At 39.8% G+C, this 27,178-nt stretch overlaps 1 protein-coding gene across 1 annotated transcript in view; it reads right to left on the reverse strand.

The window, feature by feature from the left end:
• LOC113032123 (CUB and sushi domain-containing protein 3-like) overlaps positions 1–27,178 on the reverse strand; it is a 167,926-nt gene that overhangs the window by 78,419 nt on the left and 62,329 nt on the right. The window contains exons 28-35 of the mRNA XM_026184798.2: positions 18,407–18,520; positions 17,836–17,931; positions 17,246–17,449; positions 9,955–10,079; positions 9,658–9,754; positions 8,720–8,824; positions 3,467–3,585; positions 2,325–2,394 (exon numbers count right to left, since the gene is read on the reverse strand). Coding sequence (XP_026040583.2) covers positions 2,325–2,394; positions 3,467–3,585; positions 8,720–8,824; positions 9,658–9,754; positions 9,955–10,079; positions 17,246–17,449; positions 17,836–17,931; positions 18,407–18,520 — 930 coding nt within the window. The remainder of the gene's footprint in view (positions 1–2,324; positions 2,395–3,466; positions 3,586–8,719; positions 8,825–9,657; positions 9,755–9,954; positions 10,080–17,245; positions 17,450–17,835; positions 17,932–18,406; positions 18,521–27,178) is intronic.

Here is a 27,178-nt window from a genome sequence, read left to right on the forward strand (position 1 = left end):
ATTTGTTTTGTTTGTTCCGCTGTTGTACGGCACTACGTTGCCTGGCGGAAGGATCGGGGTTCAAGAGTGGTATGTTAGTCACATGTCCGTCCGCCAGGAAACGTAGTGCCGTACGAAGTAGCGCGAAAAACAAACTTCAAAGTAGCGCTACGCGTTCAGCGGGAGGCGTGGATGACGAGCGGCGATAAACGTGCGAAAAGCAAGTTATGCCCAACTCCACCGGTGGATTCTGACAGCGTGGAAAAGTGCGAAAACATCCACGATCACCAACGGATTTTGAAGGGCTGGACTGCTGCATGATGGAGAGGAGGACACCGCCACGGCCCTTCTGAGGGTGTTCGACTCTGACACTGACAATGAGGATTTCTTTGGTTTTGAAAGTGACAACGAAGGAGAGAAGCGGAGAGTGGATGACGAAGCCATCCTGAGCCTGTTCGTTTCCGACATTGGAGAAGAGGACTTTGGTGGTTTTAGTGCGCAGGAAGAAGAGAAAGATGGTGAATGACTGACTTTTCTTCTTGTTAAAGCCGTGTCACTGCACCTGAGCCTAAAAGGTAGTCCGAATCTATTTTTCTGGTGTGCTGTAGGTTGCTGTTATGTACTACATGTGCAAATATGTACCCATAACTTGTTTTTCAAAATATTAATAAAAGGGGTGTGTCTCCAAACAGCCATCTCTTTCCTGACAATTCCCTTTGTGCATATTCTCTTACATATGATAAGTCAACATTGAAACACCTGCGGCTTTTGGTCAGGTGCGGCTAATGTATGTACAAAACAGGATTTTCCCCTGATTTTAGCTTGTGCGGCTAATATTCAGGTGCGCTTTGTAGTCCGGGAAATACGGTATATATATATATATATATATTTTTTTTTTTTTTTTTTTTGTGCAGAGCAGAGAAGGGACTTTGTCTGTTGGATTATGTCTTTGACTTGTGCTTGTCCATCTCTTCTTGGGAAAAAAAACAAGCAGACCAAGGCACCCTCCTTGCTCAGTGGTGCTTTAAATCAAAATAAATGAGAGAGTCACTATTCAATAGTCTAACTCAGTTTTGCTCAGTGGTGAAGGTGATTACTTCAACCTCCCACCTGCAACACCCCACCCTCTCTTGTTTGACTGAGTGCATTAGAGAACACTTAGCTTGCTGTGAAGGTTATACCCCTCTCTTGTGACACACAACCTAGTCTTACATGAACACCCAGGTGGTGTAATCTTATAATCTTAAAACTAAATCATTCCTGCTTTTCCCATCACAACCCCAACAGGCGCATTTGTGTGGCAAATGGTGGAGAACGCAAGTGATATTGCTGCTATTTCTTTGGGGACTATCAACCAAGACCAAAATGAGGCACAAACTATCTTGGGAGGTAATTGTGTTCCTGGTAGTGGGGAGGGGGGACGGGCTTGACCTGCTTGTGTATGAAATAAAAGAGAAGACGAGAGGCACTTAAAAGGGTGTTATACGTTTGGTGCAGGGGCATCCAAAGCCTTTGATGTGGGTTTATCAGCAAACAAAATGAATACAGATCCTGGGGTGTTCAGGGAAGCGTATGTACTGTAAACGAGAGAAGACTTAAGCTAACGAGTGAACGCACACATCCGAGAACATGCCTATCGACAGCAAAGCCAGGATTTATGTCTGCAGTGAACGATGAAAACCACAGGAACAGAGTATTTACACAAAGAGCTCTTTGAGTAACCGTGCAGTTTTGTCTGTGTGTGCAAGAGTGCATTTATCACATTGCATATGTTTATGTATATGTATATAACTGAGAGGAGCAGGGTGCAAGCGAACAGCGAGGCGTCAAAGAGAATGTGGAGTTCTTCGTTGGTAATCTCTGGAAACTATCACTGTGACAATCAACTTGAGAGGAAGTGTCGGGGGAGACAAGGGAGTCTCATCAGGAGTATCAGAAATCAAACAGCACACTCAGATGGTGCAAAGCCTTATTGATTTTCAACCGAAGGGGAAAGCAGAAAATTCATAATCCCTAACCCCCTCAAGGCATCTATTCCCAGCCATCACACCTCCCAACCCCCCGATCGTACAATAAAATTCTCCTAATACAATAAAATGCCCTCTTTGAGGCTGCTGAGCTATCGGGTCATTGTATATGAGAAAAATATTAGTATGAGAGAAATATAAATAAGGAGAAGATAGAAGAAAGATAAACGAGTCAATGAGAAAAATTGAACAGCAAAAATGGGAAAGAAAAAGATCTAGTTTGAGTTTGGTGCTACAAATATGGGTTTGTTGTCAACAATATCACCTCATTGAAATGCTGTCACTAGAGCTGTCAGACTGTATGCGATAATACATTACCTAAGCACAGAGGTACGGGGTAATTCCATCTTCTGACAGGACCAGGCATGCAGGTAATATATGCATTACCCTGTTCAAGAAAACAAACAAAAACTGTTTACTGTCAATTCCCTTTCAGCAAAACACTGTGAAGTTAAAAATGAAAAGGAACACGATGAGATCAAACCAGCAGGTGACCCCAGTATATTTTATCTCTGTCCTATGGATCTTTGGATTTAGTGAAAATCCCCTTCTTGTGTGTAAATATCAAGAGTAGGGCAGGATGTTCTCGCTGCTAGGTATACAATGGGAGTAAGCACCCCGAGATAAGAACAGAAAAAAAAAAATCTGCAAACATAATTGTGTTGAATACAAAAAAGGGAATCTAAATGTGATGGTTAATATTCAGAGCATTAATGTTGTTTTAAACATAGAAACTGGAATTTGCCTGCATGTTTGTAAAATGCATGCATGCAGGGTGATTCTCCAAAAACCTGCACACTAACATCACGCCTGAAAAAACATAGCTATACTGCGCACTCACACACTAAACTAAACTCAAAAGACTCATCCATACTGTTGCTTTTGTTACTACACCCGCCTCAAGTCTATTTCTGGTGTTCAGACACTCAGCCTGAAGATGTGTGTAAGAAGTTGCTGGTTAGTCCAGAGAGGATATGAAAAGAAGAGAATGCCCGAGCTGGGAAGAAAAATCGGTGTGGGATTAGCGAGGCGACTGTTAACACAATCCATCGCCTGTGGCCTTGGAAGGTTCTACAGCTCAAAACGCCACAGCCACTGCAGGATTGGAAGAAGTTAAAGCTGCTTTGTAACGAACACACTAGGACTCACACTTACACAAACATGCAAGCAGGGAGGCAATGTACGCACACATACACGCGCACCACTACAAATAAACTTGCAAACACACTTGCCTATTCACATACTTCTTTCCTGTACTCTTCCGCTCACACACACACACACACACACACACACACACACACACACACACACACACACACACACACTCATCAAAAGGACTTGATTCCTCTGTTTTAAAACATTCATCCTTTAGAGGATCCCCATGAAAATGTCACTCATTTAGCCAGGTCAATATTTTTCACTAAGAGAGCTGCAGATCTGCACTTCATTTTTCCACCTACCTGTAGTGAAAAGCCTTGATCACATTGGAAGGAAACCATGTCACCCACAGTGTAACGATCTCCAACTTTTCGGCCATTACTGGGAGGCAGCGGCTCTGGACACGAATCCAAACCTATTGCTTAGGACAGAGTCACAACACACAAGTGTGGACAGCAATCATTCTTCTGCATATCAAAGAAACTCCTCCATATATATTTGGAGTAAATATTTACATTTAATCAACCAGTACCTATAGAGGGAAGGAATAATTTAATTAAAACCAACCTTTTTGACATAATTATAAAATTCCTCCCACCACCACCACCACGCCGACTCTTTGTCTCTCTTTCCCTTCATCATAATGTTTAGAAAGTGGGGCAAGCTATGAAGCTATTCTGCTCGTGGCTGTAATCGCAAAATCCTTCTGACTGTGATCTGAAGCAATCACTGTGAAATTACAAAGCAATCCCTGAAGTATTACTTGACAGACGCATTGAGCCCATTGGAAAGAAATGATTACAGTGCCACTTGCCAGGTAGTGAAAGGCTTGAAAGGCTAGATATTGTGTTTTAATGGCTTAAAAGCAATGGTGATGCCAGCTATATGGACTATATTAATGTAGGACATTTTAAGGAAATTTGAGCCTGCTCAAAGCCTGCTTTTTACAAATAAAAGAAAGAAAAAAAGACAAGAAATATAGTCAGGTTGCAATTTCATTTATCTAAGAAGTGACTAAAATATATTGACAGGCAGAGGAGAAAACATTTTACATCATTACTTTGAGGCATAAAATGCTGTTATTCAATGAAAGGCAGCACTGGAGACATCCTCATCTTAAACATTTTTCAAATCGCACCAGTCGTCTGTCAAACATTGTTTTTCGATGCATCAAACAACACGAAAATAGGCCGACGAAAAACAGGAGACAGTTACCTTCATAATAACCCAAATACAAATCTAGATGGTTTTATTAGGTTTCCTTCGTAATCTATAATTTGTAAGCAGGCCGCAGGGAGCGGAATAGTGTAGACAAATACAGCATCCCCAACAATGTTGCAGGCAAACACAAGCATTTCACAAGCACTCGCATTCAAGCCCACTCAAAGAGTTAACTTGTCCAAACAAGTCAGTGGGTGGATGAACACAAACATGGTAGGGGAAGTGCCCACAAAAGATTCAGAACAATTTAAAGGCGACTAGCAGGAGTGGTCACTCCACTCAACATCTACTGAAAGTTAGAGAGGATATTTGAGTGGGAGGAGACGGTAACCCAAGAGACGCAGAGCAGGAAGCAACGTGAAAGCAGCTGGAGATAGAACAATTCAACAAGAGACGAGCTACTGTACAGGGTGAGTGGGTGGATGCTTTGAAGCTGTGAAGTTCTGTCATATGTGGGTATAAATAAGAGCAATACTTTGACAAATTCTTCGACTTAGAAATGTTTAATTAATTTCAAGGAGATTTGATGACACAATTCACAAGAGCGGAGCAGTTGCTGCTAAAAAATTAGGCTGCCAGAAGGTAATTTTGAGATTAAAGCACAATGCAGCTCTAAAATTGTCATGTGTACTCGTGATAAGGAATAATCGGCCTGTCTCTTGCAGTTTTTTGTGAAATTTGCACTGTTCACTTCAAACAATGAAAATATTAAAAGGTTGTCAAACCCTGTAATAATACAAAATGCCCAGGTTCAGGAAAAATGACCCTGAAAAATCAGAGAACAGTTCCCAAAGCCAGAGGTGGAGCACCAGATCTTAGGTCAGGTTAAACATGTGCGTCTGCCAACATTATGGTCCAGGTTCCTGCCACCTTGTGATGTTTTCCGCTCAAGCCGTCAGGAATCACATTTTGGATCGGCCACCTGTTTCTGCGTGTGCACCCATGTCTTGAAGCAGTGCTATCCTTATCAAACACAAGACCCTACCGAATGCATCCAGGCAAAGCAATTTCAATCACGTGTGTCATCAGTTACTAACCAGTGGTGCACACTAGCCGAGAGTTTCTGCTCTTGTGCATTTACATGAATTCGATCAGTTCAATATTTATTTTTTAAAAATTAAACTCGACCTGCAAAACAACACAACTGTTTAGTATTCCAAACAGTAGGAGGAGGTTCGAGACAAAAAAAAAGAAAATAAAAAATGCAAGGACAATAAAAGCTACCTGAAAGATGAGGCAGGAAAACATGCAGGTCAGACAATATAGAAGAGCCTACTGTGGAGAAAAAAGTTTCTTTGCAAAGGTATATATGCAAATGCAACGACTCATTTTTACGAGGCAATATACTGCGGATACACACTGCTCACAGCTCAGGCGACTCCAAGTTTAAGATGCGGAGGAGATAAAGTGTGGCAGGTGGTGGTTTCCACCTGTGGGTGGAGGAGCAGTAAAACAACTTAAGGTAGATCGTCTCAGTTTTTCTTTTTTTTAAACAGACATTAACAAAGTGTGAGGCACAATATCAATTACGACACTGTGACATTTTTATGTCGTTCATCAGATTTCCATCCCTAATCCTGCCACTAATTTTTAAATATGACGACTTTTATCAATATAATAAACCAGCCACTGTAATTGCTTTGCACAATTAACTTAATCAAGACATTAAAGTATCAAAATGACACAGTGCATGAATGTATTTAGTATTAACACACTATGTGCAGAGGAAGTGAGTGCGTTAAATGAACAATCAACAGATCTCTTGAGATTATACATGCGTCACAATGACACCTGTTATGCAACAAGATATAGTTACCTGTTTATTGTGAGCAAAAATATGTAAGACTGTGTTCTTGCAATATTTTCTTACAGAGTTACAGCACCAGTCAAAAGTTTGGACAGACTCAAATTTTTGAATTGTACTCTATACGATGTTGGGTTAGATTAAATAAGACACATTAAAACTAGTACACAGCTGTGCTGCATGCCAGGACTGACTGATAAAAAAATCTAAAGCCAAGTCTATATGTGAATAGATGTGATCTGTGTATGCACAGATGATGCTATTAATACAAGTGACTTTGAACCAGAATGCAAATAGTAGGCTTATAGTTTAGTAGCAAATGCTAACAGATGTGCATTTTACATACACTAGTGGTGTCACTTTTTCTAGGTCATCATACAGCATAGTACTGAAAAATAGTGTAGTAAGAAAATGTGAATGAGTAGTAACCTGGTCATCTCTGCTCTTAATCTTTAACAATGCTGCAGGGCTTAGCTGTGATAGATGTAATTCATAAGGAAAAATGTGGAAGTACTTATCGGGGAGATTACAGGTAGTAACCATAGACTTGACACTGCTATATTTTCTTGGTGTGACTGAAGAAAGTCTGGAAAGATCTTAAGACCATGTCAAAGAAAGAGTGCCTTTCTGAGCTGTCAAACAATTGATTCAGTGTGGTGTCACAGTTATTCCACGTAGCAGTGACAATAAGCCAAACTTTGGTAGACTTGATTTGGGATGCAAGCTGCTATACAGCATGTGCGAACACTGCAATTATGTTTTCAGCTATAGCATTCTGTTTGCCTTAGGAGAGCTGCTTAAACGTTTTTCTTTTAAGATGTTGTACTGGCGGGTGGTATAAAGAATTTCTATGACTGGTCTCAGTGGACTGCAACAATCACCCAAAGGAAACATTTTAAAACAGATGGTTAGTTGGCTGGGTGTGTGCCAATCGCTGTTGCTGTTTTCTACCCCCTCCACTGAGCTTTCAGAGCATTAATTGGGAACCAGAAACTCAAGTGCGTGAAATATAAATGACTATTTCAAGCCAACCAGTGTAGATGCATCTAACTACAGGTCAGAAGAGGATTAATGTAATAGCTAATGTGACCAAATAAATTAGACTCTGAAATCTGCTATATGTAGGATAAAATATCAGAAAGTGAAAAAACTGCAATACTTCACGAGTGGCTCCATAGGGAAGCTACATGGATTAATCGCACATCCCTTTTTTTTTCTTCTTTTTTTTGCAGATAGGAAAAGTAGCAGGAAAAGTAACAAATAGCAAGAGAAGAAAGCAGAGAGGAGATAAACTGAAGCGTTGTTTGCACAAAGAATCAGGGAGTATACTTTACAAGGGCAGCAGTGGCAAAGTGTAAGACAGACACAGAGCAAAGAGCTGATTGTGATTCTCAGCGGTAGGTAGAGGTAGTGGGGGTGGTGTGACATGGCGTGGAAGTGCAGAAAGGAAAGAGCGCACTGAGAGACATGAGTACAGAGTGGCTCCAAACAAGAAGAACGAAGCACCTACTGTGAGATACATGACTGTGAAGTCGTTCTCAACAGTGGCATGACGCTCACAGACTGACACAACTGACAGCAAGGACACACACGGTGACAGCAGTGATTTTTCTTGTTTTCCAACAAATTTGCAGAAAGTGACAGTTTGAACTGAGCTCACTCAAAAAAAAGTGTGACTCTTTAGCTGTTATGTATGTGTAAAAAAATTCAAGGCTGGATGTATTAAAGCGTTGGCCGTCATTTCTGTTTTTGACATTTCCATATCGTCCTATTTTAATCACAGCATTAGGAAGTCTTCCCGGTCTTTCCACACTGCCACAAATGTGCATCACAGACAATGAGTGGGTCTGCCCACAGTCTTGTATCAGCCAATGAGTGGTTAGTAAAAAACCAGCAGGAAGACAAACGTGAAGAGCAAACAAGAGAATACACGCCAGCTTAAAATTTAACTAAGAGAAAAGGACATTAGAAGAGACAAAGAACGGTGCCTGCAGTGTAAGTGAATTAAAGAAAAGCTGCATGGATCAAGGACAGAGCTTTTTCTTTGAGATGTGCAATTTTTAAATGGGAGTAAATCAGGCACTCCATTGGGGCACGCTACACTCCTTCAATTCTGATGCACAGTAAATGTTTAGCATGCTCTTTAGCAAATATGCCTGGAAGTGAACAGTCCACTGAGAGATAAGGAAACTTAGTCCTTAAATGAATGAAAAAAAAAGGATGTGGGTCCAGTAAGTTGAAGCTATGGGGGGAATTTAAAAAAGAAGCCACTCGGGAATACCAAACTACCATACCAGAAAAGCGGATACAAAGCCTGAAAATTAGAAAAGATAATGAGGAAGAAAAAGCTTTGCCCACTCACTTACTCTCCATTTCACACCATTTTTTATAGCTCCAACTGTGCCATCCACACCAGCTGTCCCTCTTATTCCTTATACCCTTGTGCAGCAGCTGGAAGTCAGTGGCAGATGGACGCAGAAAGACAACAGACAAAGTGACAGGCAGGCAGACGAGCCGTCTCTCCTCATACCTGTGTACTCCAAGTGGAAGCCGGCGGCAGATACACTGATGTCAGACTGGAAGGTCAGGTACAGGTTGTTGGATGTGCTGTTCAGCAGTTGGGGAATTGTTGTACCTGAATCATAAAATATACAAAAGAGCCTGTGTACTTCACTTTCTGGATTTAAGCCTACCAAAAGCATGTGAACGTGTGCAAAGTATTTAACTCTGCACTGCTTTCTGTTACACAGTTTAAGAAAATCATGCTCAGTACATCTCCTCTAGCTCTTTAGTCACAGAAGTCAGATGCATAAAATCACATCGAGGAAGAGGAATGGTCTACAATTCAAATTCACTGCAAAATAATCTGTATGTGCAGCTACGCTGAGCTCAGGGAACATTTTCTCTGTTCCCCGTGTCTTTGGGAATTTGCGGTGAGACTTTGGCTTGTGATTATAATCATCTTTATCAATTTAGCCAAACCTAAACATGATTGCTAGCCATTTAAAACGCCTGACCCTTTTCACACTGCAGTTAGTTCTGCACTCTGGGGCTGTTTCACTTTTCAGAGAGTGTCTTTTTCCTAAAGGAGATCTCCGTATCAAGGCTGAAGTCATTATGTTAAACCAGCCGCTCGTATTCCAGAATTGAGCATCTGAAGTGACGTGATGACCTGTTTCTTATAGGTTACTGAGTGACAAACACACCGTTTCTAATAATGTAAACCCGAAGGCAACACTACGAATGTAAAATGAAACAGGGGTTACATTATAAAGCTCTCAACTGCAAAGGCCAGGACACTGTGACAGAGCAAGCGGTTCTTTTTTTCTCCTTTTTTATCGTTTTTTTGACAGCATTCTCAAATGTCATCAGCTCGATCACCGCATCTGTCTCTTGCTGGGATCTTGTGACACCTGATTCAAAATCAAGTGGGAGCTGACAACTAAAATTTAGATGTATAACATTTACCTGAGTAGCTACCAAGTCTTGGGGCATTACCATCAACGCCATCAAAAAAATCCAGCGAATCCCAGTTGTGTTCTGTGGCAAAGGTCACGACCTGAATCTGAAAGGGAAACATAACGTAATACAAAAAGTTTAATAAGTATGAAACCTTAACAAATTTCCAAAGGAAAAAAAAGGAAAAAAGCACGAGTTGGGAAATGGCTAACTTGTATGTATCAGTAATAAATCCACCCCTCAAAAAAAAATCTCTTAATCTTTCATCAAACATGACTCTGCTAAGATCTGCATCTGTCTTCTCACCTGGATGCCGGCTCCCTCAGGAACAGAGATTTTCCAGGCACAGTTCAAATAGTTGGCATATGGATCTGGATATCCGGGAGAGAGGATAGTACCCTTGCGTTCAGTTAAGACTCCACCACAGGGAACTAGAAAAAAGGAAAGCATATGCAAAAACTGAGTTCGGGCTAACTGAAGTCACGTATGCACCTAAAAATCAAAAGTGGACCAATATGGGTCACAGCAGCAAAAATATCCAGCTCTCACACTTTTAAAACTCCTAACTGATCATTAATAGATGGATGTTAAATGAGCAAATGGAAAAATCCCTTCAGCTGATGAAATTCTATTGATACAAAGGAAAGATGAGGCACCCGTAGCATAGTGAGCCATGATAATGTAAATCTACTCTATTTTATGCCATTCTTATACACACGACATGCTAATCATCAAACTCAGTGGACCGCAGCATGGAGCCATAGACTTATCTCATGCGATACACAGAAGTAAACAGTTTAACCCTGATGTGTAATTTAATCTCTCACAGGCCATACAAAACAAATCTTTCAATTGTGAATGCTATTCTGAGCATGCCCTGTTGCTGCCAATGCCTCCAGTCATTTATTTATCAACCCTCTGAGCTCTCAGATGAATTGACGCTCTGAGTATGATGTGCTGAAATTGTCAAGGAGTGCGATAAAGCTTATTATAACTCAAACAACAACCACCACCAAATCGTGACGATATGTCCAAGTACCGTTTCGAGACGAGTGCCAGTGGCCCCAGTATTCAACCGGGACTATTCTATGCAGTAATTCTGGCTTACAATGAGAAGCAGTCCCTTTCTATTGAAATAAAGTTCTGCTGACTAATACAGAAACCTGCAATAACCTGTAGGATATTGTGCTGTTGTGATAAAGTGTTATGACACCTTATCATCAGAGAGAAGTGTAAAGTGGTTTATATTTTATCCCTGTATCCCTCTATGTTTTCTCTCCTGGGAACGATTGTTCTGCTGTCACCAGTAGCAAAGTATGAGTCAACTTAAGTCACGGCATATATTTCAACATTACTGTCGATACCTTGTCTAAAAATTAAGCAGTGTATTCAAACCAGCTGACTAAAGATATGAAGAAAATGGTAAGTAAAAAGAATCACAGACCTTCTGTTTTGTTTAATACAACCAACAAAGTAATTTCTTTATCAGTCCTCTGATGTTGAAGGTTACCAACCATTTGTGTGTTTCTCTGCAGCATGGGACCATAAACATAGCTGTCAGTCTAAGAGGACATTCAGCAGAGTAGTTCAAAGTGTTCTCACAAAGAAGAGACTGATACTTTTTGTCAAGGACAAGGGTTTACCCCCATGCAGGTCAATGATAATCACTATTTTTGATATCCATCAGCCGATGGCAGATACAATGAAAGTGACAAGAGGAGACATGGAAAACAAGGGGAAAAAAACAATAGTCTCCCTTTGCAATAAACACTAAAGTGGCTGATGGAGAAAGAGAAAAAAAATATCACTTTAGCTATCAAGAAAGTACAGTCACAAGTTCAAAGTTATCAGCATTTTACAGGTGATATCTACCATCTGAAAGACACTTGGAGAACGGTGCCAAAGTGACTGCTTTGTTGCTTTTTATACTGAGTGACACATTAGAGACAATGAATTCTGTACTGCATCTCTCAGCAGTCACAGAGCGGAGTCATCACACTTACTGTATATACTCGCTACCACAGGTATAGCTTCTTCTGCTAAAGCACATCATGTGCAGACTACTTGGTATGGAAATCAGTCATCTCCTATACATGCACGAAAGTAGGATACGAGTTTGTGCAATTGTTTTGTCTAAAAATGAAAAAAATAAAGGTCAATGCCCATAACATCCATAGCAACACCGTGAGAATGTCATATCCTGTTGGCACCACTCAAAAGCTCCTTGAAGGTTTGAAGAGCTGTGCGATAACTAAGCAGAGATTGTTTCATGCTGCCTATACTGCACAGAAAATAATTTCTTCTCAACATCTTTGTTATTACCAACCCTTCAGTGATGAGCCAAACACCTGAGAGAAATTGAAACCAGTTTATGAACAAAGTACAGTCAGCTTTGCTGTGTTCCGGTGGGTTGTTTTTCTTCTTCTTCGTTATTCATCAAGAAGAAGAGCATCGCCTTGAGAACAAGCCTAATTTCACAACTCATTTCGGTCCTGTGAGAAAATGCAACTGGTCAAGCGAGATTGGAAAATATGACTGCAATAAAGGACTGAAAGCTTTAGACTTAGCGTAGGTAGACAAAGGTTGGGACCATATATTATATTACACTATAAAACTGCACAGTTTGATATGCAGGAAAGTGACAGGAGCTTATAATTGGAAATGTTTTAATCACGTAATGTCTGTGACATAATAGCTTAACATATTCTTAAATGGTTCTTGCACTTTTACAAATTACACATTCATTTCATTAAATGTTGCATACATTTCACAGTTGAAACAACCTTTTGTCAAGTTTCAGAATTCTCTATTTTTCATCCATCTTGATGTGACACGTTAATGCTGCATACAATAGTCACACTGAGTGATATCTCTGCATGCTAAATATATTAGTCAAGCTGCAAAGCTGCTAATCCATATAATTTGTTATGGTCCTGGGTCGGTCCTGGGGCTTTTACCCAGTGATTTTGTTTTTTTTGGGGGCTTTTTAGTTTTCCTTATGTAAATCTTTGATTCTTGGTTTTCTTTGGGTTTATATTCATGTATCTTTTTTTTCCTTGCTGTCTTCTTGCTCCCTAGTTCTATATATTATTCTCTTGTGTTCTGCCTTTTTGTGCCAAGTCCCAGTGTTTGGCTACTTCCTGTTTTATTTTGGTAACACATGGCTACTGTGGTTGGTATTTATATACTTGCCCTGTCTGGTTTTCTGAGATTAGTTTCAGCTGTGTTCCCCTCCCGTTTCCTCTTTCTTCATTACTTTGTGCTTTCATTGTCCCTGTCTCCCCTGGCCCTTTGTCAAATCGTCCTACCAGCCGTCCTGTCCCTATTGTTTTCCCCTGTGCTTTCTTGTGCCTTGTGGATTTTGTTTACCATTTCTGGACTGCCTGTTACTTGTTCTTTTCATGGAATAAATGCTCAATTTGACAGTCAACCTTCATCTACCACACTACTATCCTCAGTCTTTCACCACACCTCCCATAGCTAAATCTGATAGAAAGGACTGGAGAAAATATTTGTTCTCCAATTCTCACAGATGTGTTTTTGGCCAAAAGAGTAAAAGTTATAAATTAATAAAAAAGACAAAAGCGTTAAAGTAATAGAAACACACCATTAGATAAACTGGCAGTAATTTCCGATTTCATTGTGGAAAGTTAAGTAAACTTTTAAATGTAGCGAAACCTCAAGAGCAGCTCATTTTGCTCCAGAGATGCACTCTGGCCTGGCTTTGCTTCACACTTCCAGACTGAGACACTTTAATTGGTCTTGGGAGGCTATTGCAAAACAAGAATCCACTGTTTAAAAACAAACTCTGCACGACACTGTTTACTTGTTGACACCTTCGAAAAAGCCAACAGTGAATTCCATAGCGTGGGCATACTGAGCATGAATCATGGCAATCTGTGAGCTTATGCAATATGAGGATTTTCTACAGTCAGAAGTGATTAAGTATGTGTTTGAGACTAAGCTGCAATTCTGTCACTCGTGCAGGAAACAAGCCAGTGGACAAATATGCTCATCTGTTTAACTTCATTATCATTTCTACTTCAACCTGTAATAGGCAGTCGGTCATTTGCACAATCTAATGGGGACATAGGAGTCTACACACAGCTGAAAAAGATCTGACATAAGGGTTAGGGTTAGCATCTTTTTTGAAGCTCTGTCCACTGCTGCAAGTTAAACTTGCAGCGCGATAAACAAAAACATCTATTTATTCAAGTCAACTACTCAACATAAAAATTCAACAAAGTCTGCCCCAACATTATGCATCCATTCAGGCGGGGCTAATTAAATCACAACAGGACGTTGTAGAGACTCACCAGCAAAACCCTCATTCAGCAGCTTTGTACGTGTAAAATCAAAAGAAATACAACAGCCGCACGATGAGCGAGGTCAATCACATCTGGACGAGGAAATTAAAATATATCATCTGAAACATGGACACCTTTCTAGAGAGCGGTGTCTGATGCCGTCATATCACATAAAGAGGGCTTGAGTAATTGAGCATGGTGCGGGTTTTTTTTAGGCTTCCATGAAACTATATCCATTATTCTGGACGAGTACACTGCCGCTGGGGGAGATGCTGCAGCCAGATTCAATCTCCAGATAAAAATCACTATGTTTAAAATGGAACTGCGCGTGCCACTGCTATTCCCTTACCACTTGGCACTGGACTTGGATGAACCCTGGCTGGAAATCTCTCGCACTTACCGGCTGGTACTATTTACTGGCTGGCACAAGGCCTGACTTCAATAGATTTTACCTCATTTCATCTTTAGTCCTTGATCTCCCCAAGACAGATATGTGGGTGTCTTTGTGAGACTGACTGCATGTCCTTTTGCACGCTTTCAGGTATGGGTAGCAGTGTTTGCTGACAGCATACCTAAATCATCCTGTACACAAATATGGACTATGCATATTCATGCAGGTATATTTACATGTAAAATGGTTTTGTGCATGCTAGCCAAACATCCATGTAGGGAGAAATGTCTGTCCCTTCAGCAGATGGTTCGCATCCACCTTACATAGGCCGCCAAGAGCTGTTGTAATAATAGGGCTGTTGGATCATGGCTAGTTAATTATATTTTCTGGTTTTCAAAAATGTATGAATTTCTCTGTCCCTGTTTGTCACTGGTTTTGAACTTTAAATCTTTTATATGAAACAAGAGTTGCTGTCTTTTAAAACAACCTTATAAACTAGATATTATTGTTACGCTACAACACTACAACTCAACACTAGCTCTTCACAGAAGGTGCAGCGACAGTGGGTCCTCTCCACATTGACACAGACTCTTTAAGTCATTCGTAACTGTGTGTGTGTAAGTTTGGTAGCGAGTAGTAGAAGGCTATAGAGTGGGTTTACTAGAGCTTTTTTCATTGTGACCTTTCCCTGTTGCAATTTAAGAAAACATGAGCTGTCAGAGAGAACCAAAGTGGTACAACTGTGGGTCGGTCAGCTAAACAGTGACTAGAAATTCTTTATAAGGTGTAGAAAATGAGGGTGAGCCGCAGATTCAGGCGACTATTCACCGCAGATCTGTCACTGCAAATTACCACTTTCACATTGTCACATCATTTTGATACTGCAATTTGAAACATATAACATATTAGGGCTGCCACTAGGGATGGGTATCGAAACCTGGTTCTTGTTGAGAATTTTTGCAAACGTTTCCCTTATCGATTCCAGTCGCCCCGAATGACGTCACCACGTTGCGGAGTGTCATTTACCATAGCAGGAAACACGGCATCTAAGCGGCTCAAACGCTCAAAAGTTTGGTTATACTTTACGAGAATGGATGACAACAGGGCAACTTGCAATACTTGCAAAGTAGATATTTCATTTAAGGGAGGAAACACTACGAACATGCAAAAGCATTTGCTCACAAAACACACGATAACCTTAAATGAATGTCGTGTTTTTAATTCCGCACCGGAGTCGTGAATCTCAACCCAGCAGCAGCGGTAACGTTTGTACGTCCTCTCCCGTTAATGCGGCAGGTAAATAATCAACTAACAGTGCATATTATGTTTGCACGATCTGCCTTATTACAAAACCTGCCATTACTGTGCATTTAGGTGACCATGATGAGAGAGACAGACAGAGTCTGGCTGGCGCTCGCCGGCAGTTGTCGCTGCAGTCTGCCGGTAGCGTCTCCTTTCAGGCCAGGATAGACGAATGTCACCGAGCAGTGACTAAGTTTGTGGTAAAAGGCTTGAACCCATTTGCCACAGCAGATGCCACCGATTTTCGGTAAGTGAATATGTTTAATTGTAGGCAGGGACATTACTGGATATTCTTGTGTAATTGCTACAGAATAATTTATGTTAAACTTTGTTATTGCTACAGACGAATATTTCTTTTATTATTTTACATTTACAATTTTTTTTCCCGGGGACCCTGTGACACCCCATTGAAGAGCCGTAGGCTGGATCTCTTAAAGATCCCTTAAGATCTCACTGTTGGGTTTTTAAGGCCATGCTACTCCTAAATTTCTATCTTGTTCAAAGAGAAGATGTAAAACAAAGTTCTAAGCTATTCGACCTTAGTGTTCTCCTTTTTAAAAAAAAAAGAATCGATAAAGAATCGAATCGTTAAACAGAATCGAAAATGGAATCGGAATCGTGAAAATCTTATCAATACCCATCCCTAGCTGCCACAAACGATTATTTTGACAGTATAACTTTAATCTCAGCCAAACCAATTTACTCAGGAACAAATAAAATGGTAAAAAAAAAAAAACCAAACAATAACATTTTTAAGTTATCTAACGGCAGCTGGGATCCTTGTACATGCAGTGCTGCCATCTTCTGTTTCAGTCTGTTATTACACTCTTAAATCCTGCTACTTATTCCTGCGGCTTTTGTGATCTTACAAAGCTTCAAACAACGCGTCGACTATTAAATCAGTCGTCGACGATTTTGATAGTCGACGTAATCGTGACTGGTCGACTAATCGTGGCAGCCCTATAACATATCCATTATAATGGCATTAACCTTGCAAAGCACTATATTTATATCAAGAGTACATTAATAATGATTCTTGTCAAAAGCTACAACGTATTATATTGTACACATGCCTGGTCCCATCATATGTATTATAGATAGCATTACAATTTTGGCATCGCGGGACAGAATGATGGTGTTTGAATATTCTGTCCAGATTTATTTGCATATGGAGTGCTAATGTGTTAAAAAATACCTTTTATAGCAGAGCTGTTATACTGAACTACATTATACTGAGGGCATATAGAGATTAAAGTTCTTGAAAGATCTGTTGTTGTTGGATGTATTTACTTTACACTGATATTTATTTTTTCCACTTATCTGGAAAAACACAGGAACCTAAAACCCTTGGGTGAAGCTTGTTCTGTTTGCTGTTGCTTCTCTCTGCTGGTCTAATCTACCAGAGCCTGAGATTAGCTGCTTTGCAATGGGTGATGGACATTAGGAAAACTAATGACAGGAAAAAACCCCAACAAAAAAAACAGACACCAACTGCTTTTATGCACCTGAGCCACTTTTTGGATTGGTGTTTGTGCGTTTGTGTGTGTTTGCATGCATGCAGGACATGTGGCAAGGATTGGAGGATGATGACGCTTACCAACACATGTGGGCACAGTGCCGTTCCACTGGGCCAGGGCATTGGGCACAGCCTCGCACCTGATGGCATTGGAGCCGTGCAGCGTGTAGCCTGGACTGCATTCAAACAGTACTGCCATACCGATGCCAAAGTCATTCCCTATCCGCTTCCCAAAGCGGGGCTCAGGGACTGAGCTACACTGAGTGGCGCTTGTCCGAGGGACAGCTAAGGATAAAGGGGGAGGAAGCGAGCATTAGAGGAAGAAAGACAAAGAGCGTTGGGTGGGTTTGTTAGGCAGAAATACAACAGGGAAAAGGAGACAAGGAAAGACAAAGGAGGTAGAATGCAACAGTAAAGCCCTTGTGAATCTCCTCGCGCGTCATTAGTCACTCTCATCTGCTTTGCCAGGATAGGCTATTTGACTCCACATCATTTTGCTTTGTTCAGACATGCCCAGCCGCATCCAGTGGCACTCTGCTGAACAGCCCTCTGTTTGGTGAGCGCTGGGCTAAAGTACCTTCACCTTCCCCCGAAAGCAAACAAATGCAGTCAATGTAGCAAATAATTCATCGGATGAAACTCTGGAACTATAGCAGAAAATGTAACGTTACCTTGGTAAACAAAATGAAATCCTTTGGCTGTTTCTGTTCCATTTGTGGCAAACTTTAGCATGATCTTGTTTCCTGAACTCAAAGGTAGGGTCTCACCTACACAACAAAGCAAAAAGAAAAACATAATCAAGACATTATCGGTGTGATTTAAATTGAAATCAAAAGGATGTTCTTAAGTGGTACGGCACAACACAAAGGATTCAGTGCTTTTCTTTGTTTCAACATTTTTGACAGTCTAACCAGGTAGAATGTGACAACAATTTACAACAGCTGGTTTGCTTTTGTTATTTTAATTGGGATCTCAGGAGTTTATTCAATTACAATCATAATGTAATTATATAACATCAATATGAGAATATATGAAGGGAAACAATCTTTATCCCCAGCAGCTTGAAGTGGCTCAGATAACAGACATTCAATTTGTTTAGGAAAAATAGTAATTTGATTAGAATTGAGTCGCATGTGATGTACTGCCCGCAATTCTAAATGCTGCACTCGACCTTTCAAGGCCCTAGCCATACTTATGAGCGAAGAGAAACTAGGCTTCAAAGTCAGAGTGTTATGCTATTACCTGAGTGTGATCCATATATGGAAGAGAGAAGGGCTGAATCTGTTGAAGAACCATCATAGATCTCGACCACATCGCTGGTCAAAGTCTGGAATACCACAAACTGACCAAAGAGAACTGCAGGGAAAGAAGCAGCAGAGGACAGAGAACAGAAGACAACATGAAGGTGAATTTGTGCCAATAAAGGTTTAGATCTGTCAACATTCAGCTGATTTACTAGTTTGTACAGTCCCAAAGAGTGTGGCTGCTGCTTTGGCAATACTGCCGCTTGCTTGTAGTGAATAACATGCACATGTCTCTGCCCTGACAGACAAGTAAAACAGCCAAGCTGCATTCAGTATCAGCATTTGTACGACATCTATCGCTGGCCAGTTCAATCTTATTCTGCTGATTTACACAACCCTTCAGCGAGGCTGATTTATCAAGCTATTATTTACCGATATCAGCCACACACAGACACACAAACGCGCGCGCACACACAGATTCCAGATGGGATTTCTGTGTTTTTTTTAGCCCTCACAATTCCAATTAATATAAGTTTTATGTTAAGAACAGTATAACACTACGAGGGCACTTCAGGACTTTATAAGCTGCAGTAAAACGTGACTTTTGGTGCAATATTCTTTCTGGACAGTAGCTTTTTATAGGTCACATTTTTCTCAGGCAAACTAACATCTGCTCCCTACTATAAACCTTTCCGTGGCATTTTCTGAACAACCAATAATTAGGTATTCCTTTGAACTGTGCATCTTTCTTTGGTGTGCCATGGCATTTAACATGTTCGGAATGACCTTCATACAATAGGGTGTTTTAACACCTAAACTAAAAGCAAAAGATCCCCTTTTTTCTGCAAAAATACTGCAATTTTGAAGGTTTAAAAACAGCCTTTTTAATAACCAAATAACCAACAAAATGTCTTTGCAAATATCAGCAATGCTATATTTCCTTCCTGTTGCTGGAGGGGTGTGTTGGTGGGGGCAGTGGATTGACAGCAGCTGACAAGGTGAGCTCAGGCACAGGCAGGGGAATGGGAGGAAGCGTAAACAAACTGGCACTGTAGCCTAAAAGCTGTGGGCAGGGAGTATTTTGTTAGCAGTAGTACTGAAGAGTAAGGACACGACAAGCATCCAAAACAAGTGAAATTTGGAGGAAGGTTTACACGCTTGTTTAATATGCCACACAAGAGCAGTTAATTTGCTGTCTAGCCCCCAAACTGACATTTGCAGAGCACTTTTCCTCTGTGAATGTTTGTCCGCTCACTCAACAAACCAAGTTGCAAGACAAACGACAGTACCGGTACATCAGTCACTGTGACTGCTTGCAAAAGAACAGTGTTGTAAATATGTAAATGTAAATATGTAAATGTATGTAAATATGCCCTAAATTAATGTGAGGTGACTGCCTGTATGTACACAAATTTCCATATTAAGGCAGATAAGAAATTAAGAGCAATCATTAAAATAAAAGAGAGAAAAACTATTTTCTGTCTCTATTGAATTCGGATTTTTTTTTTCTTAAAAAAGACGGGACATATTACTGTATGACAAGCAATTTCAGCTGAACTTTAAATATGATATGTATTAGCCGATCGCTCCTATTTCAAGTGTTAAACAATCCTGATTTAGCCAAAATGAATAAATAAAGACCACTCAGAAAGTCACCCGAGTCCATGCTGCATCACCATAAGCATAAAGGCACAGGGAAGCGATCTGGCCGAAGTATTTGTAGTATCTGACCTTTAGTTTAATGAAACATCCATTTCTTGATGAAATGTCACATGAGAACATTACAGTTTATCGCAAAATAATTAAATCTTGTCCTTAATAAAAGCAGTGAGGGAGAACTTATGATAATGAACAGAGAATTATTTAAATAATGCTCTGCATAAATATTTCCAATTAAGCATTCCTGATTATATCGATGTGTACACATCCTTGAAAATAATCAGATTTTTTTTACCAAATGAATAGACATGACCAACTGGATCACTACCTCTGCGACAACTCGTGTTTGTGTCTGTGCAGTTGTGCGTGCCAGTGCAAATAAATGTACTCTATGCGCGCGTGTCAGCAATGATGGTTAGGAGGCACCTTGAAGGCTACTTATACTCAACGTGGCTCTTGTTTATCCCTTTCTCTGTTTTCCCACACTCAACCCACCATTCTGGTTACATTTACCGCATTGTTGCAATAAGTTTATTTCTCTGTTTGTCCCGAGTCACCGTGCTAATTATTATATTCACAGTGTTTTCCAAAGAGCAGCAATTATCACAAAATCTGGCAGGAGCAGTTTTCCTTCATCACGCCAGGCAGGTCCATAAACCCTGTCAGTAAGCGGCAACTTACACTGCGCCATTCAAGCTGCACAGATAAGCACTCACACCATGACTCCATCAGTGACTGTGGGCACTGAATCCTTTATGTCTGAAATGCAGGTATCACAATAACAATAGAAAAAAGAAGAAGAACTATGAGTGCCCTCCGTTTCAATAAAAATAAATTCTGCACTGTATTACTGAGATAATTAATGCCTTTTAAAGTGACAGTAATTCACAATAAACTAATTGTTAACATAGAAAATTAATCCGAGACACCATACTATTGTGCTTCAGTGGGTAGAGTCAGAATAAAATAGCATTCCTAATCAAAACAGGTGGATTCAGCAAGAGCTGATCCTAAAGACAAAGTTAAATTCTTTATATGTTTAATAATGATAAGGAACAAATACGGTCTATGCTTGCTTAATATACTAACAGAAAAGCCATTTGAGGAAGCAGATTTACTAGATTTAGTTTTAAAAATTACTATTCATTTAAAACTTTGACTAGGAAAAACTGCAAGCAGTTGTGGTGACTAATAGGACATCTAGAGGGTGAGGGTGTCGTGTACGTTCAATTACAAGGTGACCACCTAGTGGGAGGCAACCTGTTGCCAAATAATGTCCAACTCTGCATGAATGCAATCACTCTCTGACAACTTCGTAAAAGTTCTCAAAAAACTAGTATGTAATTGATAGATAAGCTACTGGCTGGACTCTAAATGTAAATAGTTACATGTGAAATCCTGTATATGTAGACATCAACCAATTTGTGATTTCCCTTTGATTTATCACAGTTAAATTCCTGTATTATTACAAATAGATTGTATGTAATTGCTAACTGGACCCATTCAATCGTAAAATACTAAAATGAAAGGAGACTCACTCTGTCTAATTGCAGTTTTAACACCCTCTTTATGACCCAGTAAGACAACTGGTGAGTGGTTGCAGACCTGGTACCCATCTTCCGAATTCATTACATGGTTAAAAGCATTTCTTTTGTTGTGGTGCTGCCTCCAACCACTGTTTTCCCTAATGTGATTGTACCATGAAGTAGAAAAGCATCTGTTCTAACTGGTACACAAACACACAGATTATCAATAACTGGGCTGCAGAAGAGCAGACTTCATATGGCTAAAATCTATAAATGAAAAGCAAGTGTGGCATGCTTTTTGTCCAGTAACAGTGTTCACCTATGTGTAAGCGCACACAGGATCCACCTGAAAAGGTGTCAAATTAAAATAACACAATCAACAGAGGCAATTGCTAAAGGTAGAAAAGGCAGCATATGTTTTTCCTTCTGGCTATGAATTATGCAGAGTTTTCCTGTCTTCTTCACTTTGTAGCAGTACCCATCTCCTCTGGCAGGTAGCCAACCACCATGAAACCACTATCCCCACTACAAAGCTAAGAAAGACACAAGGAGTAAAAGACACTTAGCAGGAAACAGAAACAAGGGAATAAGTAACCCCTAAAAGCCACTGGAGGCAACACTGCATCTTATGGCCTAATAGGCAAATGACAATACAGAAAACATGAAACGAACAGCAATGACATGTTTTTGTAGTCTAACATCTCATTGCTGTAGTAGTTTGTTGAACTTTTGTTTTAATAAGGGTACCCCGCTAGTTATTATTTGTTGCAAAATGTAAAGTGTCAAAAATGAAACGACAGCCAAACAAGCTTCATAAAGCAAAAAATCCCCCAAAAATGGAAACACATGGACACGCATGAAGTGATGTTCTCACTCAAAGCAGCACAGGCAGACCTGTTTCCTTATCTGTTGAGTCGAGAAAATACCTATGGCTGAAAAAGAGTTTGAATAAGAGATTATTTTACCCTTAGGGACAGCTCACTGCTGCGGTATTAGCATACCAACACCCTGTTAGAGGCTGCACTCCTGTGCTCTGAGCACACACGCACACACACAAAATATAAGCACAATGTCGCTCATTTTTGCCTCTAATCCAAAGCCAGCCATGCATGACTCCAATCTGCTCCTTTGCTGTAATCATGTCCAGATATTAAGTCAATAAATCATCGGAAACTTGTTACCTAATTTGTGCAGGACTATGATGAATCTGTTGTCCTCTGGGCATCGTCATGGTAGTGTAATGCACTGCACTTGGACAATGGAAACAATTTTCATATCTGCATCTTCACCTTGAATTATCTCAACGCAAGTCACTTTAATCCTACACCTCTCAGGGTATTAGATCGTGATATTCGTATATTCCTGTATCTCAAAACCAGTAATGCCTGCCAGGCACTGATAAAGCATGAAATGTACAATTATACTTTGATCCTTCTCTTGAGTGATGGCAATCTAATTTTTTCCAATTTGAAAGCAGTCATTCTGGAAAATGTGACAAGAGGCTTCAATGGTTTTCTACCATCTCAAGTGCAGGCTGGCAGATATGAATTGAATCAGGGGAAACGTTTAAATTAACCATGCAATTTAAACAATCAAGAAAAGTCTTAGGTGGTCGTGCATTACATAATTTACATTAAATGTAATGGCAGAGGAGTCCACACTCAAAGATGCACCTATCTAGAGTTGCATAAGACATTTCTACTTCAAAACAGAGAAAATTGGTTCAGGCATGGGCTCAAAACGGTGATAGTTTCCACGCACAGTTCTTGCAGATATTTGCCAGCACATTCACACTGTAAGGAAAAAAACCCTTGCCACCACATCTCAAAGGTGCTCTATTGGGCTGGGATCTAAAGAAAGTACACGAGGAAAGTGAAGTAAATTAAAATCACTGTCATGCTCCTGGAGCCATTTGGAGATGATGAGTGCTTTGTGACAAGGCTTGTTATCCTGCTGGAAGCATCCATTTGAAAAAGTGCAGACTGTCGATGAATGGGTGCACCTGGTCAGTAACAATGTCTAAGTATGTTATGATGTCTAAATGGTTCTCAGATGGCATTAAGGCAAGCAATGTGTGTCAAGAAAATATCTTCCCTAAGTTACACGTCAACAAACAACCCTTACTGTGTGCACGTTGTAAGACAGGTCCATGATTTCATATAGTTTACTCCACTTGCCATTGGAATTGTAATTCCTTCACTTTATGGAATTATGCTCAGGGGTTAATGTGGGCCATAACAATCCAGAACAGCAATCCAACACCGTCAGTAAATAGAAATACATAGTAATAGATTAATGCATAATACTGCTGAATCCCTGTGATTTGTCCATCTTACATTGGTTACTCAACTTCAGCATCTAGCTAGTGCTACTGAAAGGAGCGAGCATAAATGGTGCTAATTTTGTTTAAGTGGCAGGTAGTTTCAAACACAACAGCTCCACAAACATCAGCAAAAACAAACTGTGTGTATGGCCAAATAGGTGCAGTTGCTGAAAAAATGTTTCACAGGACAAGAAAGGAATATGAGAGATATTTTCAAAGGTAACGAATGTTCAGTAAGAAATATTTGATAAAATGGAAACTATCCTAATTCATTTAATTTTTAATCAGATATTGGATCTATGATGTGCTGCAGAAGTTTCTTACATATTTTGCAATGTATAATAAGTTGGGGTATTTTTTTGGGTTATTCAAAGGTTGTATAAAGGGGGTAGTTTAGTACGGTTTAGTGCATGCTAAAGTGGTTAGTTTGCAGCACTGTGGTGTAGTTTGCAGTAATTCACTATGGTGGACAGATACAGGGTAGCAACAGAGTAGCAATGATCAACTTAAATGAAAGGTTACGTTGCTGATTAGATTCACTCACCAAATACTACCTACTATGTAGTGGTTGGAAATCAGCTACACAGCTTATGAATAATCTACTTGTATCATGTTGAATTCAGCTGGCTGGACAGGTCAGTTGATTACAGCCTGCAGATGAAGTAAAATCTAATGGAGCTCAGAATACAAATAACTATGTGTTTTATTTTAAGTGATTATTCTCCCCATGGTGCTATACATAAACTCCCCCCACCTGCCAAATCCCTCTTGAACCGACTACGCTATTCAGTCTAGTTCATAAATCAATGGCATAAGGATCACATTAAAATTTCTCAGAGTGGGTCTTGCAGGAATACTCATATTTTGAGGCATCACATTGTAAAAGCATTTTTAAATAAAACTGCTGTTAAATGGAAGTGTTGCTCAGAAGGCCGTAAGCAGACGGATCTTTGTTGTTCACACTCAGTATGTCAACACTCGAAGAAATCCACCTAGTCTCACCTTTATTCGTGAGGGTTTAGAAAGAAGTGTGTAGCTATAGCTCTCTTCATCCTGACTTTTAAAAGGTTCACATCAAAATACAACGATCACATTTAATGTTGTGGAGTGACTAATTAATCAAACATCAGTAGTACCCCATAGTCACCTGCAGCTTTTGCTCATTTTGAGTATTCTCTTTCTTAACCCTAACCTTCATCAGGTGAATGACTCGGCCACTCAGTGATATTTAAACTCACATTTTCTTAACCAGCACATTTACCATTGCTGTAGAATGATTGAATGACATTCACTGAGCTTTTAATATACTTGGATGGATGCCACAGAAAGCCCAAGCAATAATGAAATTGCCATATTCTTTAAAAGATGAGGAGGGTTGCTTGTCATGAGCCATTCGTAGCAGCCTATAGAACCTTTTTTCACAACTCTACCACTTTCTTATTGTGTTCCTGTGAGCGACAAACTTTCTTCTTTGAGTCTGATCAGGAGGTTGCAAAATGCATTGAATCCAACAGTTTGTCATTTTCTAGTTTCCCTATTTGCATCCATTATTCTTATAATATAACCAACATAATATTTTGGTGAATCAACTACCTCTGAGAAGACTGAAAATTATTTTAATTACAACCATAACAAAAGAATCTACTTTTCACTGCTGGGAGTGAGAAATGTGGTAAACGGCAAAAAATCAGAGAGATTTAGAGAGACTTTAGACTCAGTGAGGGGAGCAGAGCAGAATAAAGCCCAAAGGAAATAAAACACACACAAAAAAATTGTTTCAACATCTTCAACATAACCATGTCACACAGCACATAGAAGGCTTTCCAAGAAGAAAATAATATACCTAACCTAAGGGCAGGGTAACAGAACTCCAAATGCTGAAACTACTGATGCTGGAAAACAAGTTTTTCGGAAATGCAAAATGTGGCAGTATTATTATTTTTTCTTTTTTAGATTGTCTGAAGTAACAAGAGATCAGTCTAATAGTTTTCCTAATGACTGAATGCTACCACCCCTTCACACTGAACTTCAGCCGCACTTTTCATCTGACTGTCATCTCCTGTCACAAACAAATGCAAATCCTGGGAGAGAAGAGAAGCAGTCATTGCAAGGTTCTATCAGTGAATGAAGAAACACTCAATGAACTATGATAAAAACAATGCACATGTGCATGACCGTGCTTTGCATTTCTCCAATCTAAAAACAATACAATTTCTCTTTTTAAGCATTTAATATGTTGCCTTATTTCACCATTTTCAATTCAACATATGGTTTAACATGATTTGCAAATCCTCACATTTGTTTTTTCTTTACACTTTACACAGCATCCCTGCTTATCTGGAAGTAGAGTTTAAGAACCACTCAAACTATAATTCACCATTACTATGTTCCCGTGCAAAGGTAATAGCAAGAAATGCTACATTTCATGCAGATTTAAAAAGAAATGTGCAAAATACAGAAGACACTTGCTGCAGATGTAACTGTTAAGGATTAACTACATACCCAAGTTGCGCCCATTCACCCAACCAAGCTGAATGCAAGTGTATGCTTTCAGACAGCATGATAAGCATCTACTGATATTATGAACTACTTCCACATTTGAAATTCTACTTACATAACAAATGCAATAAATTAGTAGGCTATTCCTACCAACATATTAAAAAAATATACTAAGCACCAATGGTTATTTTACGCATGATGTACTGTATATAATGGAGCCTAAACATGATGCAGGCATCTGGTTTTTCAGAGACTCGGTCTCCGACTAATACACCATTAAAAACAGTAAAACGTGGTAAGAATTCCTCTTCTGATTCTGATGAAGACAATTCTTTTGTGTCATGTGACAGTCCTGCATAATTGACTTCTGATTTCTTTGCGTTTCAGTCCAGTCAGTCACACAACCAAATCTGAAAGCATCTTAATGTGAAAAGCTAAAAGAGAAGAGATTACTAGTTTAAATCTCCATCATGCTAAAACACAGAACCCATCATAAAATATTCAATATTAAGTGTGCATGCAGTACAGGCATTACAGCACTTCAATTTTATTCCATTTCACTCACTTGCAACCACATCACTTCTCAGTGGTGCAAAAAGAAAAAAACTACAGTATTTATCTGAAATGAAGTATAAGTCTGATAACAGGCTCTGGTTTCTGAGGTATCATGTTGAAGCTAATCAGTGAACCTTGACTACCTCTGCAGGGTCTCTATCTCCCTCTGTCCTTGCTTCAGTGTTAAAGGCCTTAAAGGGATTTTGTC

Source organism: Astatotilapia calliptera, chromosome 11 (assembly GCF_964374335.1).
Source record: "Astatotilapia calliptera chromosome 11, fAstCal68.1, whole genome shotgun sequence".
Lineage (NCBI taxonomy): Eukaryota > Metazoa > Chordata > Actinopteri > Cichliformes > Cichlidae > Astatotilapia > Astatotilapia calliptera.